This window comes from Adiantum capillus-veneris, chromosome 3 (genome assembly GCF_014529385.1).
Source record: "Adiantum capillus-veneris isolate H3 chromosome 3, ASM1452938v2, whole genome shotgun sequence".
Classification (NCBI taxonomy): Eukaryota; Viridiplantae; Streptophyta; class Polypodiopsida; order Polypodiales; family Pteridaceae; genus Adiantum; species Adiantum capillus-veneris.
The window spans coordinates 38,039,006-38,055,753 of record NC_140933.1 but is presented as its reverse complement, the minus strand read 5'-3'; the positions used below and the strand labels follow the sequence as shown (position 1 = coordinate 38,055,753).

The 16,748-nt window shown below is 44.2% G+C and overlaps 1 protein-coding gene across 1 annotated transcript in view; it reads left to right on the top strand.

The window, feature by feature from the left end:
* Positions 1-976: 976 nt before the first annotated feature.
* The window catches only part of MOS4 (modifier of snc1,4), a 34,593-nt gene continuing 18,821 nt past the window's right edge, over positions 977-16,748 (top strand). The window contains exons 1-3 of the mRNA XM_086508478.1: positions 977-1,241; positions 1,316-1,491; positions 1,584-1,667. Coding sequence (XP_086364604.1) covers positions 1,035-1,241; positions 1,316-1,491; positions 1,584-1,667 — 467 coding nt within the window. The 5' untranslated portion in view covers positions 977-1,034. The remainder of the gene's footprint in view (positions 1,242-1,315; positions 1,492-1,583; positions 1,668-16,748) is intronic.

The following is a 16,748-nucleotide window of genomic DNA, read 5'->3' as shown; positions in this document are numbered from 1 at the left end:
TCAAAGGACTTTTGAACACTAACTTTTGGAGGTCTTTAATGAAGCTAACCCTACGGTCTTTAAGCTCCATTAAGTATCATTGCTTTTTAACATACCATCTCTCATTTGGACCCCTTTTAACCTTGGCCCCGCGTTGAAACAGATCCATAAACACATATTTATATTCTAACCCTTGTTCCCATTTATTCTCCCACATTAAATGATCAATTTAATATGAGAAAATCATTTGGGTTGGTTAGATTTTAGATTTTATGACGTGAGCTCTAGTTGGCATGTATATATGTTAAACATGGCTTCCTGTTGAAATCACAAACTTGTTTATAAGCTTTTTGTCTAGGATGTAGTCTTTGAATGCATTAATAGCAAGAAATGACAAACAAGAGGGAAATAGAAAAGAAACGATGAGGAATTTTTAGCAAATGTGGAGTGAGGGTTTGTCTTGACCATATCCAAGAAGCAATGGATTGTTATTAAAAATGCGAAAGAGGGCTAAAATCAAGACGTCATGCATTGATTGTTGCATATTCCAAACAGGGACAAATGTGATGAGAGACTTGGATTGAGATGTCATGCATTGATTGCAGGATATACCTAACAAGGGTAGGGACCATGAGACACATAGCATTATGCAACGTACTGATATTATAGGCAAGCAAATTCATGTTTAGGTTTTAAGTTAGGGGTTATTGAAAGAAGAACTTTTGCAGAGCTAATGTATGTTAAATCTTCTTTACCATAGACATCATGAAAAGAAATTCATCGAGGATATGGTAAATAGGTGCATGATATATTTGTACTTCAATTTTTAATGTGTATCCAACTCATGTTCTATCAACTTCCCTCCATCCTTCAAATAAATTGCAGCTTGCATCTAGATCTCTCTCTCTCTCTCTCTCTCTCTCTCCACACACACACACACGCGCGCGCGCGCACCACACCACGCACGCACCTGAATTTCTTATTCTTCTCTTCCGTCTGGGAGACCGGATTATACACTAAGTTAGAACGCGAGCTTTGCGAGTCTCGCCTCAGACATGGGCTCCATGGGAGAGGTGCTTATGATCGAAGGAACGGGAGAAGAAGGGCCGCCTCTGTTGGACGCGCTACCCTACATCGACCTCGAATACTCCATGCACAAGGCGGAAGTGGACCAGCTCATCGAAGCCGAGATGCGCCGCTCTTCCCAACGCCCTGCGGATTTCTTAGCACGTCTTCCTCCCCTTGCTCCTTTCGACTTTCAGGTGGGTTTGCCTGCTCTCTCTCTCTCTCTCTCTCTCTCTCTCTCACTGCCACCCCCATCTCTGCTCTTCGACAGAGCTGCCCCATGTTTGCAAGAGAATATGACCGAGTACATTCTGGGAAGCCGGGTACGGTGCTTGATGTGTCACGCTATGGACTGGATCCACCAGCTCCCAATCGCCGCAATGATGTCAATTCTTGGAAGCACGCACTTCATAATGCACAAAGTCAATTGCAACATCAAACAATCAGGTGAATGTTTCCCTTTCAAATGATGATAATCTCTGCAGGGAGAGATATTAGTTCACACACAGATTTTAGAGGAAATTTGATTTTGCTTGCAGGCTGGAGAATCTTGATTTGATGCTGAAGTATGGCAGCAGTTCATGGAAAATCCATAATCAGCATCTAGAGGCTTTTGCCGCAAGGTTATTTTCTAAATCCTATTATGTTGTTAATAAATTGCTAGCTCTCTAAGGAACTGAGAGAGAGAGAGAGAGAGAGAGAGAGAGAGAGAGAGAGAGAGAGAGAGAGAGAGAGAGAGAGAGAGAGTGCACGACACACGAGACAAGGAGTGGCAGAGTTCCACCCCAAGAGAGAGCACTGGCCCAAACCCTGGCGCCCCTGTCACAAACTGTTGACGTGTCGATCCATTGAAGAACGGAGCAACTGTACGGATCTCCGCAATTTGCGTTGACATGATGATGTGGTAGACTGTACGGATTTCCGCATTTTGCGTTTATTGTTGACGTGGGAGTTGTACGGATTTCCGTGATTTACACTGGCAGCTTTTGAGCTCCTGTTTTTGGACCAATTGCTTTTGAGTTTGAAGCTTTTCATGGAAATTGCTTTTGGGCCTAGGGCCTTTAAATATGAGGCCATGGGCTCATTCTCTGGCACACTTTTGGGAGAAGGTGCAGAGCGTGGAGTACCGGCTTGTACTGTGTTGATGCAATATAAAGAAATACCGAAAGGGACGCCAAGGTTTGGGGCCAATACTCTCTGGGGTGGAATTCCGCCACTTCCAGTCGCGTGTCATCTCTCTTTCAGTTTAGTTGTTATTGAAGTACTAAAAGTTTGTTCAGTCTGTTCTTTTCCGTTAGCACGTTGTGGCTGTCTTGTGAGAATGGTATCAGAGCATCAGGCGTGTGCTTTTCTGAAAGCATACCGGTCCTACAAAAGAGCAGACTGAGAAAACCAGAGACTACTGGAATTTTATTATCTTCGGGTTCCGATCCCGGACTTATTAGCCACTCCCACCATTCATACATTGCGCATCGGGTGCGCTCCTATCTTCACCGCTTATGTCTTACAGGGCATAAGCCATAAAGATCACTTGCAAAGAAGGATCCAAGATTTGTTTCAAGCTGCTGTTTTTCTCAAAAGCAATGCCATGCAAATGTTGATGTCTATAGCTACCAAGCCGCACACTCCAAGGACTTGGCAAGCTTTCAAGAAAAATTTTACCCGAAGTTATATGGTTTCTGACAACTTCCTTTGGAGTGCAACTTCTGGCAGAGTCAGGTATCTTGAAATGCTTGCCATGGAAACCCTAGCAGATTATAACTTGAAATTTCTCGACATCTCTCAGTAGATGTCTCTTCACAAGTTGATGACCTTGGAGGTTCGGTGTGATTACTGTTTTGCGACTACCTTCGCCCCTAAAGAGACACTCTGTCTAAGAGCTGATTGACCATGCTGCGGTCGGCTACGACCTTATGAAGTGAACCTAACCCTAATTTTTGGTGCAAGTTTCAAGATGGAAAGTCAGTCGACTTTTCGAGCTCGACTGATGTCAAGATTGCCTTTTAAGTTTGGAATTTGTTTGAGAACTTGTTTGGTGATCCCTTTGGAATTCGTTTGAAATGGATGGTATCTGTTTTGAACCTGTCTTGGTGCCGATTTGAACTGTTTGACTCTGGTTTTAATACTGGTATCATTGATTAGTAATTTTACTCTCGTGTGGAGAAGTGAGAAATACTGTTTTTATATTATTTGAACCTCGGAACGACACAGGCCGATGCCTGGGGAGCGTTCAATTGTATGTTTGAAAACCTTGGAACGACGTAGACCAATGTCGGGGAGCGTTTTGTTGTATGTTTGAAAACCTCGGAACGACGCATGTCGATGTCTGGGAAGCGTTCCTTGTATGCTAGAAAACCTTCGAACGATGCAGGCCGATGTCTGGGGAGCGTTTGGTTGTATGCTTGAACCTCCAAGCGACGCAGACTGCGGTCTGGGGATGGTTTGGTTGTACAGTCCTTTGAGCTCATGGCTCGGACCTTTTTAGGTTATTTGCGGACGGAGTGACGAGGTAGTCGTTGAGTAGCTTCATATCGCAGACCGTTTGTCTCGGGGAAGTGCCCAGCGCGACAGCGGCACTGTTTGGTGTCTTGTAACATGCATATGAGCATTTGTGTTGCATTGTGATGTGCCAACTACTGAATATTCCAATTGGATGAGATTGCCTGGGTATGTAATTTTAGTGCATCAAGACACCCTTGAAGATTAGTGCGGTCTGGGTCTGATGGCTAATTTTACTCTGCCGGAATATCAAGAGTTCCGATCTGGACGAAAGGAGAAGCCAACTCCTTGATCAAAAGAGCCGGAAGGAGAAGCTAACTCCTTAACAAAAAAAGAGCAAAGTGATTGTCCCTCGGAAATTTTTGAGCTAACTTGAGTTGTTTTGCAAATATGATGTAATCGCGGACGATTACTCCCTTTCAAGAAGGGGGGATGTCACAATCTGCTAGGGTGTGGATCCACTGAAGAACGAAGCAACTGTACGGATCACCGCAATTTGCGCTGACATGATGACGTGGCAGACTACGGATTTCTGCGTTTTGCGTTGACTGCTGACATGGCAGTTGTATGGATTTCCGTGATTTACGTTGGCAGCTTTTGAGCTCCTGTTTTTGAACCAATTGCTTTTCAGTTTGAAGCTTTTCATGTAAACTGCTTTTGGGCCTAGGGCCTTTAAATATGAGGCCATGGGCTCATTCTCTAGCGCACTTGTAGGAGAAGGTGCAGAGCGTGGAGTACCGGCTTGTATTGTGTTGATGCAATATAAAGAAATACCGAAAGGGGCGCCAAGGTTTGGGGCCAATACTCTCTGGAGTGGAATTCCGCCACTTCATGTGTCGCGTGTCGTCTCTCTCAGTTTGTTCTTCTTTGTTGGCACGTGGTGCACGTCTTGTGACAGCCCCTTCCGATATTTCTTTATATTGCTTGAACTCAGTACATCATCAAAACTTTATCCTCTGTACCTTCACCCGGAAGCGTGTCAGAAAATGAGGCTCATATTTAAAGGCCTTTGGCCTCTCAAATGGAGTTACATGAAAAGCACCAAACTCTAAAAGCAACTGGTCCAAAAGCTACCAGCGGGTTTTACAGAAACTTGTACAGCTGCCACGTCATCAACATAAAACGCAAAAATCGGTACAGGTGCCACATCAGCATGTCAACATGTTTTGCGGATTGTCCCTATAGCTATTGCCACGTCATTAATTCTCCATGCTAGTCTTCTGGGTGCTTTATTTTAACGCCTTTAGTCACTTGGGCCCTATCGGATGGGGTCCCATAAGTTGGTGGAAACTCTTCTTTAAAAATAGGCTTCTCTGCAAGACTTTGCAAGTTTGTAAAACTTTTTTTGCCTCTTCTACTTCTTTTGCTGCTGCTTCTTAGGGTTAGGCCCCTCGGTTGGGATCTACAGCTTGGCTCCGTTGTTCAGTGGATTGACACGTTAGCAGTTTGTGACAAATAGAGAGTACAATTGGTCTCTTGCTTTGATAGGCCACTCTCTTAATCTGCGTAGGAATCACGTGCTGGCCTTACCTATATGTAAAAGCAACTAGTAATTACTGTAATAGGGACGAGTACCATGTGCTAACGGAAAAGAACAGACTAAACAACTTTAAGCACTTCAAATAACAACTGAACTGAAATATAGAGTGCACGACACACGAGTTGGGGAGTCGCGGAGTTCCACCCGAAGAGAACATTGCCCCTAAACCTTGGCGCCCCTTGTAATGTGCAGTGGAAGTGAATGATGGTAGGATGAGTGATCATTGATGCTCACGGCTCCTTTTACCGACGGGAAGGGAGAGGCTTCCTTGACCTAATGAAAGAATGTGTAATGAACAAAACAAGAGAGTGGAATGCAAACTGTGAGTGAGTGCAAGAGAGTGCTAGAGAGAGAGAGGAGACGACACTAGATGGGGTCCCAAACCCCCCTCCAAGGGCCCCATCTCTATTGCTAGAGAGGTGTTTGCTTTAGATGGAACAAAGTCTGGTACAATGCTTCTAGATACTGTGGTACTTGACGGCGCCAATGATGTTGACGATGTCGACGACGCCGACGATGTCAAGGCTGAAATCTGAAAAAAGCTAAGATCCGATGCTGTGGATCTGCTATTGCTGCAAGGCAAAGGTTGATCTACTACCGTCGAGGCCTGTCACAAAGTGATGACGTGGCGGACAGTAGAAACCCTAAAATTCTTGCAAACCCTAATTTATGCCAAAAACCCTAATTTCCGGAAATCGCGGAGGCGGAATATTATTATTATTATTATTTTTTTTGGGAAATTTTGAGCGCTGTTCGCTTTGATTTGGGAGAAAGAAAGAGAAAAAGAGAACTTGCTTTTTACTGATTCTCATTGAGAGAGAGAGAGAATCTGCTTTTGCTTTCAAGCTTTTGGGCCTCTGCTTTTGGGCATCCCTTGTAACCTTTAAATTAGTGGTGAGGGCCTCACTTCTCAGAGCATCTGGACGTAGAGTCTGAGAGTGAAACCCTAACCGCTCTCTTGTACTTTGATGATTGATTAATACAAAAAGAAATACCGAAAGGGGCGCCAGTCTTTGGGGCCAATATCTCTAGGCACGGAACTCCACCGGGCCAGTGCAAATCTATTGTGATCTGTGAATTGTTTTGAAGTGGTTATTTGGTGCTGTCGCGGTTGATTCTTGACTTGGAGTGCCCAAGTCTGTTACAGTGGTATCAGAGCACAACTGATTTCTCTTCTACGGGAAATCCGATCCCCGATTTTTTTTTTTCCGCGGCACCTATGGCTTCAGGCAATGATCAGTCGACTCCCTCTGCATCTGGAGATGCGGGCTGGGATCACAACGAAGATTCAGACAGAGAGTATGGCCCGCCTCGGCCTACTCAGGCGGAGCAAAGAGAGATGGAGCGTCGTCAATTGATTGGCGATGCAACAAAGATGATGCTCAATTTTGCCAAGGATCCGAAGATGGCAAAATATATGAACCAAACCTCTTTGGAAGAGGTACAGACGGAGTGGCAGAGAACCACAACACCACTCCTGAAACCCGCTCTCAAGAAACCTTTTTGCCTCCAAGGAATATACGGAGAAGGAACTGGAGAACATGGTTGATGCACGGATTGCTTAGCTTTTCGACGTGCAAAAGAAAGGCAAAAAGCACAGCAAAAAGTAGAAGAAAGGCACTGACTTCCCGGGATATTTGGGTCGTCGGTCGACATTTGACAAGGCAAAGAAACAGAAGAAGCGCGTCAAGTTTGAAGACCTACCCAGTTCCTCTTCTTCTTCTTCTGACAGTTCTTCTAGCTCCTCGGATTCGAGCGAAGAAGAGAGGAAAAGCAAAAAGCGAAGCAAGAAACAAAGCTTCGGAAAGGGCAAGAAAAAGGCAAAGAAGGCTACATCTCGCCCAGAGATTGACAGTTCTACTGAGGAATCGTCTACAGACAGCTCAGATTCCGATGACGGAAAGTTTTATGCGAACAAGAATAATTTTTACAAAGCGAACCAGTATGACTTTCTCGAAGATGAAAGCAAGAAAGTCCGAGAGTTTAAGGAAGGTGGCCACTTGATCAAGTTTGATACTTTTTTAGGATACTCAGATGCTTCGAAGGCTTTGTCTTTTATACAGCAGTTTGACATCGCTTTCGCGGGAGGACGCTATTCAAAGCACTCCAAGATTCAGAGAGCTGCCTCTTACTTTAAGGGGAATGCTCGTACTTGGTGGTCCACGCTTCTTTTAACAAGAGTGTGCCAATTAAATGGCTGAAATTTAAGAAGCTTTTTATTTCTTCTTGGTTGACGCAAGAATATGAATGAGATGTACGAGTTGCTTGGAACCATCTCCGGATGACCAAGAGCGATACAGTGAATTCTTATTGTGAAAGATTCTGGAGCTCTTTTCTACCCGCCTCTTCATTCAAGAAGATCTCGTTCAGAGAACAGATTGAGCGGTTTACCTTGGGTCTACCTACAGAGATCCGAGATCACTGCTTGGAACAGAAGTCAGCTTCTATTCAGGAGTTGATGAGTCATGCGAAGCGGGGCTTTGCCATTCACTCTGGCAGTTTGACCTACCCCACAGATAAGGCCATGACACAACGAGCCGAACAGACTTTTGGGAATGAAAGTAGAAAGAAAAAGAGCAACCCAAAAAAAAAAAGGATGCACGACCCAAGCTTACTCCTGAGGAGAGAGCTCGCTTCATCAGAAAGGGGAAGTGCTTTGGATGCGGGGAACATGGACATATCTCCGCGAAGTGTCCTAATAAGGCACAGAAAGAACAGAACGATAAAGACGACGACAGGTCTGAGAGTTCGAGAGCAGTTGAGGAATGTGGCAGAAAAGGCAGATAGAAAAGCAGAACTGGTACCACATGGCGTGGGACCTGCACCGAATCTAATGAATGAAAGTACAAACTTTGCTGCTTTTGGGGCAAAGTGAAGGATCAAGAAGCTCTTTTGAAAGAGCCAAGGCCAACTTCTTTTCACTTGGAATTGGCGGCTCGATTTGGAATTACGCCCGACAGACTGACGCCACAGGCGGAGGTAGTTTGACTGGCACCCGGATGGGATGTTGCCATTACACCGAGCATTGACAAACTTCGTTTGCAATGACAGGGGTGTTCAGGGCACGCGAGTGACGTTCTACTCGGGATCCCTTGGTACCACAAGAACTACGCCGTGGTTTACTACTGGGCCGAGAAAGCGACTTTGATAAATGAAGGGCTTAGAGATTGTACTTGATGAACTTCAATTTTCTTACTCATTCTTTTGGGAGAACTGAACGCTGGATAAAGGTTGAATATGTTTTGACCTGATCAAAAGAACGCCAAGATTTTTCTCCACACTCATGCCGATTGCTTTTCAGAGGGCCTGAAGATCAAACCATTGATCTGATACTTGGAAGCACGCCACCGAATCGGCCACCTTACCGTGTGAGCCGAGTACAGAATGAAAAGATTATGAACCCAGTGAAAGACCTCTTGGAAAAGGGTCTTGTCCAACCTAGTACTTCACCGTATTGCTCTCCAGTGTTGTTGGTTTTGAAGAAAGACGGATCTTGGAGAATGTGCATCGATTATAGCACTCTCAACGAAATCACCATCAAGAACAGATTTCCGATTCCTAGGATCGATGATATACTCGACAGGTTACATGGATCCTCGTGCTTTAGCAGGATTGACTTGAAGAGTGGATATCATCAGATCAGGATAGCGCCAGGAGATGTCTACAAGACAGCTTTTCGGACGACTTTTGGGTTATTTGAGTTTTTGGTGATGCCTTTTGGCTTAACCAATGCTCCTGCGACATTTAAGCGGATGATGGACATGATTTTTCGAGAGTACAGGCTATTTGTTGGCACTTTCTTTGACGACATCATTGTTTTCTCCAAGAATGAGGCAGAACACAGAGATCATTTGCTTCAAGTCTTTCAAGCATTACGATATAACACGTTAGTGATTAATGCAAAGAAAAGTGAAATTTTCCTACCAGAGATACACTTTTTGGGACACATTGTGTCAGCACAGCAGGAGTGCAAATGGACCCGGCCAAGATAGAGACTATCCGTGATTGGCCCGATTTGAGGAATGTCCATGAAGTTAGAAGCTTCTTGGGACTGTGTTCGTACTACAGGCGGTTCATACGAAAGTTTGCAGAGGTTGCTTCCCCTTTGCATACCTTGACATAGAAAGGAGTACCTTTTTCGTGGAGACCCACAGAGGTGACTGCCTTTCAGACACTGAAAGAGAAATTGACTACGGGACCTATTTTGACTTTGCTGGACTTGCAGAAGTCATTTGAAGTATATTGTGATGCTTGTGGTTGTAGTCTGGGTGCGGTCTTGATGCAAGAAGGCCATGTCATAGCTTACGAGAGCCGTTTGTTCTCTAGGCCGGAGATGACAGCACAGATCTATGAGAAAGAGCTTTTGGGGGTTATCCATGCTCTTACTCAGTGGCGGCATTACCTACTCGGAGCGGATTTTACTGTCTTTACAGACCATCAGAGTTTGCGCTACTTCTTGTCACAGAAGCAGCTTTCGGAAAAGTAGATGCGGTAGGCGAACATCTTGTCCACTTCCAGATTGTCCATGTGCAGGGACAGAAGAATGTGGTGGCAGATGCTTTGTCTCGGAAACCGTTGGTTCTGGCTGTTTCTGCGATACATTATAGGAGCTTCGAGGATATGGTCCATCGGTATGCCACAAATACAGATTTTGCAGATATTTTCACACGGATACGGGATGGGGAGACAATAGTTGGATACTCCCTTCGGGAAGGCTACTTGATGAAAAAAGACTATGTTGTGCGTTACATAGCCGTTGAGGGAAAAGGTTATGACTGAATGCCACTGTCCACCTTTTACGGGTCACCGCGGCATTGCTACCACCATGAAAGGGGTAGAGAGATATTTCTTTTGGCGGAGACTCAAGAAGGATGTGGAAGAGTTTGTGTGCAATTGCTTGGTATGCCAGAAGGTCAAGTTTGACAGGCATAAGGCACATGGATTGTTACAGCCTTTACCCATATCCACCCGCCCCTGGGAAAATATTGAAATGGATTTCATTTTTGATCTCCCGAGAACACAGAAAGATCACGATGATTTTCGGATTACATGGCACGCCTGAGACGATTGTCTCCGACAGAGACCCCAGATTTATGAGTTTGTTTTGGAAGGCAATTTGGGAGAACATTGGCACGCGGTTGCAGTTCTCGTCATCGTTCCACTTGCAGACTGACGGGCAATTTGAGATTGCCAATTCAGTGATTTAAGATTTATTGAAGTCTTGTATCTCGGATCAGAAGACTCAATGGGAAAAGAACTTACCTTTGGTGGAATTTGCCTACAATAACACGATACACTCTTCGACGGGGAAGACGCCATGTGAGATTGTTGAAAGTGTTGCGAATGTTCCATCCTTCCTGAGCACGAAAGCTTAGATATTTGAAGCGGATGAATATTCGCGAGATTTGGATACGGCTTTTGCCAAGGTTCGCGAGACTTTGCAGGAGTCTCAAGAACGACATAAAAATGTAGCGGATCGCCATCGTCGCGACTTGAAATTGAAGGAGGATGATTGGGTGCTCTTACTTTTGAGAAGGCACGCCTACAAAAGAAAAAGGGAAAGGAGAGGCTTTTTCCAAAGCTTAGTATGCGATACTATGGACCTTTCCAGATAACTGAAAAGATAAATGATGTCTCCTTCCGATTGGAACTGCCAGATACTTGGAGGATTCATAATGCATTGCATGTGAGTCTCTTGAACCCTGTTAAGGGTGATGTGCCTGATGATGGGGAGCCTGATGAGCAACCCAAGTGGAAGAAAACGAGGAGATCCTTGTTCCTGAACAGATTTTGGCACATAACGATACGAAGAAAGGTAAAGTCCGAAGGCGGTTCTTGGTTTAGTTCAAGAACTTTCCTGCATTTGATGCGAAGTGGATGGAGGAGGAGGAGGAGGACCTAGCAGATACTCCTTGGATTGTGAAACTTTACCTCGATGCTTTGGTTTAGCATAGTCTACTCCAAACAGAACCCAGAATTCAGCTTGGTCGGAGATCTGGTTCAGTGGGATGCACAAGAGGGGAGTTACTCCACTCCTTTGTCAAGAGATGCCTCGATTTTGATACTAAAGTCACTGATGTCTCATTGAGCTTCAGGGATACTGAGAGCTGACAGTATTCTGCTGGATCACTTTATGAAATGGAATTCCTGATAATGACACTGATTTGTTCTTGACTTCTTGTGAGTGCAGGAACTGATCGACGAAATGACTGCAGTATTTTGGTTTGATTGATCTCGAATAGACATGGTTGCAATAGGGGTTAGACAATCGGACATCATTGAGGTCCCGATTGGACCTAGATGTGATTGCTAGCTACATTGCTGATAAATCATGGTCTAAGATCCGAATGAATGTTGAATGTCATGTGATGTCCTGTGATGTCGTGTGATGCGACTGTCGATTTTGTACATGTGCTAGATGTGTGTTCCTAGTACGTAGGTACTAACAGTCAGTGTCTGCTAAGACGGTTTATGGCTTTTGTCGGTTTTGCAGGCGTAATCGTGGTCGATTACAATGCTTTCAAGAGGGAGGTATGTCAAAGTGATGACGTGGCGGACAGCAAAAACCCTAAAATTCCTGCAACCCTAATTTCTGCCAGAAACCCTAATTTTCAAAAATCGCGGAGGCGGAATATTATTATTATTATTATTTTTTGGGGAAATTTTGAGCGACGCAAATCTCAGCTTTTCGCTTTGATTTGGGAGAAAGAAAGAGAAAAAGAGAACTTGCTTTTTACTGATTCTCATTGAGAGAGAGAGAATCTGCTTTTGCTTTCAAGCTTTTGGGGCTCTGCTTTGGGGCATCCCTTGTAACCTTTAAATTAGTGGTGAGGGCCTCACTTCTCAGAGCATCTGGACGCAGAGTTTGAGAGTGAAACCCTAACCGCTCTCTTGTACTTGATGACTGATTAATACAAAAAGAAATACCGAAAGGGGCGCCAGTCTTTGGGGCCTATATCTCTAGGCACGGAACTCCACCGGGCCAGTGCAAATCTATTGTGATCTGTGAATTGTTTTGAAGTGGTTATTTGGTGCTGTCGCGGTTGATTCTTGACTTGGAGTGTCCAAGTCTGTTACAAGGCCTGCAAGGGCTTGTGAGTGCGCGTGTGCGAAAATGTAAAAGAGGAGAGAGAGAGAGTAGACCACAAACGCAAGGTATGGTGAAGAGGGGGCGATCAACCCCCCTTGACTACCATGAGTAGAATTCCCTGTCTGTAGAATTAGATTATGGAAGTGGGTACCCACCTGCCCCCATAAATAGGTGCCTAGGGGGAGGTAGGGGCCAGGGCAATGCCTGGAAAAATCCCCCACAACCCAACAAGAAAATGATATATGGAAGAAATATATGAGGGCGCTCGGACAAAGTGGACGGCCGGCCCAGAAGTGGGCGGTCAGACAATGCAGTGGGTGGCCACCCAGGGAGACATACTAGCCGTACATGTATGCCCTAGACCTGTGAAGCAGCAGAGGTGGTGCAAGTCTAACACCCCCTCTCAGTACCGGATGCTGAACAAACCGCGTGAAGCCGAAGTTGTGTTTGCTGCAATGTCCACTAAAGGACAATACTCCGACGAACTACGCGAGTGTAGCAGCAGTTTGGGGTGTCCCAACCTTCGAGAGATCTCCATGGTAAAGTGGTGTCACAAGCAGTGTAGCAAACTGTTGTACTCCGTCGATGTAGTGTGAAGGTACTGCATGAAGGTCCCAAACTGAGTGTGAAAACAACTCCTTGTCGTAAAAGAAGTGTCCTGCCCAATAGGATCTGTGGTATCCGTAGTCAAACCGTTTGGAGAAAATGTAAAGCCCAGGATGTAACAAACTTGGATACCCGAAGTCAAGATTCTACCCCGACACAGTAGAGATTCACTTCAAACAGTAGAGATTCACTTCAAACTTATTCACAATTCACAATAAAGTTGACACGCTCGGCGTACTTTTGTGCCAAGAGGTATTGGCCCCAAAGATTGGCGCCCCTTTTGGTATTTATTTTTATATTAATCTTTCAGCAAAGTACAATGAGCTTGCGGGTGCTCACTCTCAGGCTCTGCGTCCAGATGGCTTGAGAAGTGAGGCCCTTGGGCGTATTTATTCTTACAAGGGATGCCCAAAAGCAGAGCCCCAAAATCTTTCAAACTCAAAAGCAAAAGTTCCGAAAGCAACTAGTTCCCAAAATTTGCCAAAAGCAGTCAATGTAAATAACGGAAATTTCGTACAGTTGCCACGTCAGCATGTCAGCGCGAATTGTGGAAATTTGCCACGTCAACAGTCCGGTGTGTTCTTTTCGGAAATCTGCCACGTCAGCCTATCGGCGCGTTTGCCAGGCCTGCCAGCAGTGTATGTGTCCGAGGGCCAACCAGGTTACCAGTTTGTGACATACCTCCCTCTTGAAAGAATTGTAATCGCCCTTGATTACGCCTGCAAAACAGATAGAGGCCATAAACTGTCTTAGTTGGCACGGAAGGCTGAAATTTGATCATTTTCTTGTCAGCATCAGATTCTGTAGCATTTTAAGCAATTTTGCCTCATTGAACACTACATCTCGGCTGCGAATTACCTTTCTAAACTGTGGTAACCACACTTTAGTCCATTTTACCTTCTTCCCTATAACCTAGGAAGACTCCCTTATTGGACTTCATATCAAGCTTTGTACTTAAGTCATTCCGTACATGAACGAAAGCTTCGCAGCCAAATACTCTCAAATGATCATAAGAGGCAGGTTTGCTAAACCAAACCTCCTCTGGAATGTCATTTTTCAACGTACTATTAGGAGAGCGATTGCAAATATGAACTGCAGTTTTCAATGCCTCCCCCCCAAAACTCTTAGGAAAGATTAGCGGTGGACAACATGCAACGCACTCTCTCGCATAAAGTACGATTATACCTCTCATCCACACCATTAGAAGATGGATTATAAGGGGCTGTCAACTCCCTTTTAATCCCATTTTCGTCACAAAAACGTTGAAATTCAGCAGATACATACTCTCCTCCATTATCATATCTGAGACATTTAATCTTAGCTCTCTTTTGAGTAGTGACAAAAACATGAAACTTTTAAAAGCATTAAAAGTCTCACTCTTACTTTTCAACAAATGCACCCATCCTTTCCTAGTACAGCCATCAATGAATGTAACAAAATACAATGCACCACCAAAAGACTTAACAGGCTTAGTGCATACATTGGAGTGAATAAGATAAAGAGGATTAGCTTTGCGAGAGACACCAGAGTAATAAGAAGATTTCTTTTGCTTTCCATAAAGACAATCGTTACAAAAATCCAAGTTTTTGCCTTTTACATCAATCCTCTTCAGAGAGGAAAGCACATCAATACCTTTTTGGCTCATATGGCCAAGTCTCTTATGCCACAATTGCGTGTGTGAAGCAACTTCAGCAACAACAAGAAACTTGCCAGGCAAAGCTTTACATCGAAGATAGTACAAAGTACCATTTTTAGACCCTTTTGCAACAAACATAGAGCCCTTAAGCAACGCTCACGAACCCCCCAACAAAAATGGTCGTATAGCCATGTGCATCTAACTGGCCAACAGATAGCAAACTTTTCTTAATGCCTGGTACAAACCTGACATCATTCAACACAAACTCTTGACCATTTTAAGAGTCAAACGCATAGTACCCATTCCCTCAATATTGCAAGCAAAATTATCACCAAGTTACACCTTCCCATAATTGTCTGCAGCTTATGTAGCAAAACACTCCAAGATGGTGTCACATGGAATGAAGCACCAGAATCCACTATCCAAGATTGGGATAGGCCATCATTAACACTAAGCAATGTATCAATGACATCTTTCTTTGAGATAAGCATGTCTTCTGCATTAGCTATCACCAAATCTGAGGGACATGAAGCTGGAACCAAAATTTCCTCAACGTCGCCGTCTTGACAACTCCTCAATGACCACACTAGAGGATACATTTGCATTCTCAACATCCCTGGAGGAATCTCTGGTGCTTCATTTCATGTGACTCCATCTTTGGAGTGTTTTGCTACATATGCTGCAAGCAAAATTATCACCAAGATACACCTTGCCATAGTTGCCTACATCATATGTAGCAAAACACTGCAAAGATGGAGTCACGTGGAATGAAGCACCAGAATCCACTATCCAAGACTGGTATAGGTCATCATTAGCACTAAGCAATGCATCAATGACATCTTTCTTCGAGATAAGCATGTCTTCTGCATTAGCTATCACCGAATATGAGGGGCATGAAGTTGCAACCAAAATTTCCTCAATGTCTGACAACTCCTCAATGACCACACTAGAGGATACATTTGCGTTCTCAGTATCCCTGGAGGAATCACCTGCTGATTTTTCTCTTTTCTTCTCATCTTTCTTCTTCTTATCTTATGTTTCCTTCTTCCTTGCCTGCTCTTTCTTGAAATACTTACAATCGGGTTTCTTGTGACACTTTCTGCTACCTTGCTAACAAGTGACATCCTTATCCTTTGTCTTGCTCTTACTTCTATTTTGAGTGCTTTTGATTTCTACCTCTTGCAGTGTAGGTAGAATTGCCACCTTCCCCACTAGACTTGCGTCTAATCTCTTCATTGAGAATAGACCCTCTCACACCGTCATACGTGAGGGTGGGATTGTTACTCCAGGAGACAACCAATTTTCCCAAGTATCTGGCAATGTCATAAGTAAGAAAATAGCTTTTAGCTTATCATCGAATTGCTGAAGCCCACTGTCCTACAACTGACTCAACACACCTGTAAAAGCACTCAAATGCTCAGAAGCTGACATCAAGCTGCATACTCACCAACTTTCGCATCAAATGCACCTGGTTCACAGACGTGGTGTTTTCATAATTGGACTTTAGCTTTTGCCATATTGCATAAGCAGAGTCCAAACGCTTGATGTCCGTCAAAATGTCATCATTGATAGCCATTTTGATGTAGGTCATAGCCTTCTTATTTAACTTGGCCGACTCTTCGTCAGACAAACTTGGTGGCTTATTCTGGTCCAATGCATCTTCACAATCCTTTAAGAAAAGGATACCTTGCATGCGTTCTTGCCAGAGGTCGAAGCCTTGACCATCGAACCGTTTGATTTCCATCAAACTTTTAGTGTCAAATGCGGAAGAGGAAGAAGCCATCTTAATTCAACCTCAAGTATGTATACAAGATAGATGCAACAGGCTGAAAATTTAAGCAAGTAGCAGCAACCACAAGACTTCGCATACAAAGAGCCACAATTTCTTTACATGAAACAGTCCAAATCTTAAATTTCAGCTGAAATGTGCAATTTCAAGCACCTGTACTCAGCTTTTCACTCAATTTGTTGCGACAAACATCAATACATGTGATCCCACAACTTTAGTATACTTGCGTATTGCTGTTTTGACCTGTAATAATCTGTAAATCACCTGTTTTGACCTAAAAACGGCCTATTTTGGGTTGTTTTGGCTGTTTTGGTGACCTTTTCGACCCCGGAAGCAAGGGGCTTCGCGATGGAAGCGAAAATTGTCGCAGGAGAGCAAATTTAACTTGTTGTCCAGCAGACTGCGCAGGGTTGTTTTGAAACCCTAGGGCTCTGATACAAGCTGAAAGCGCGAAGCAAAGAGTACCGGTAGGTGCGTCTCGCGATGTAGTACAGGATTGGGGCAAGAAGCAGGAGGCATAATGCAGCAGAGAAGAAGCGCTAGA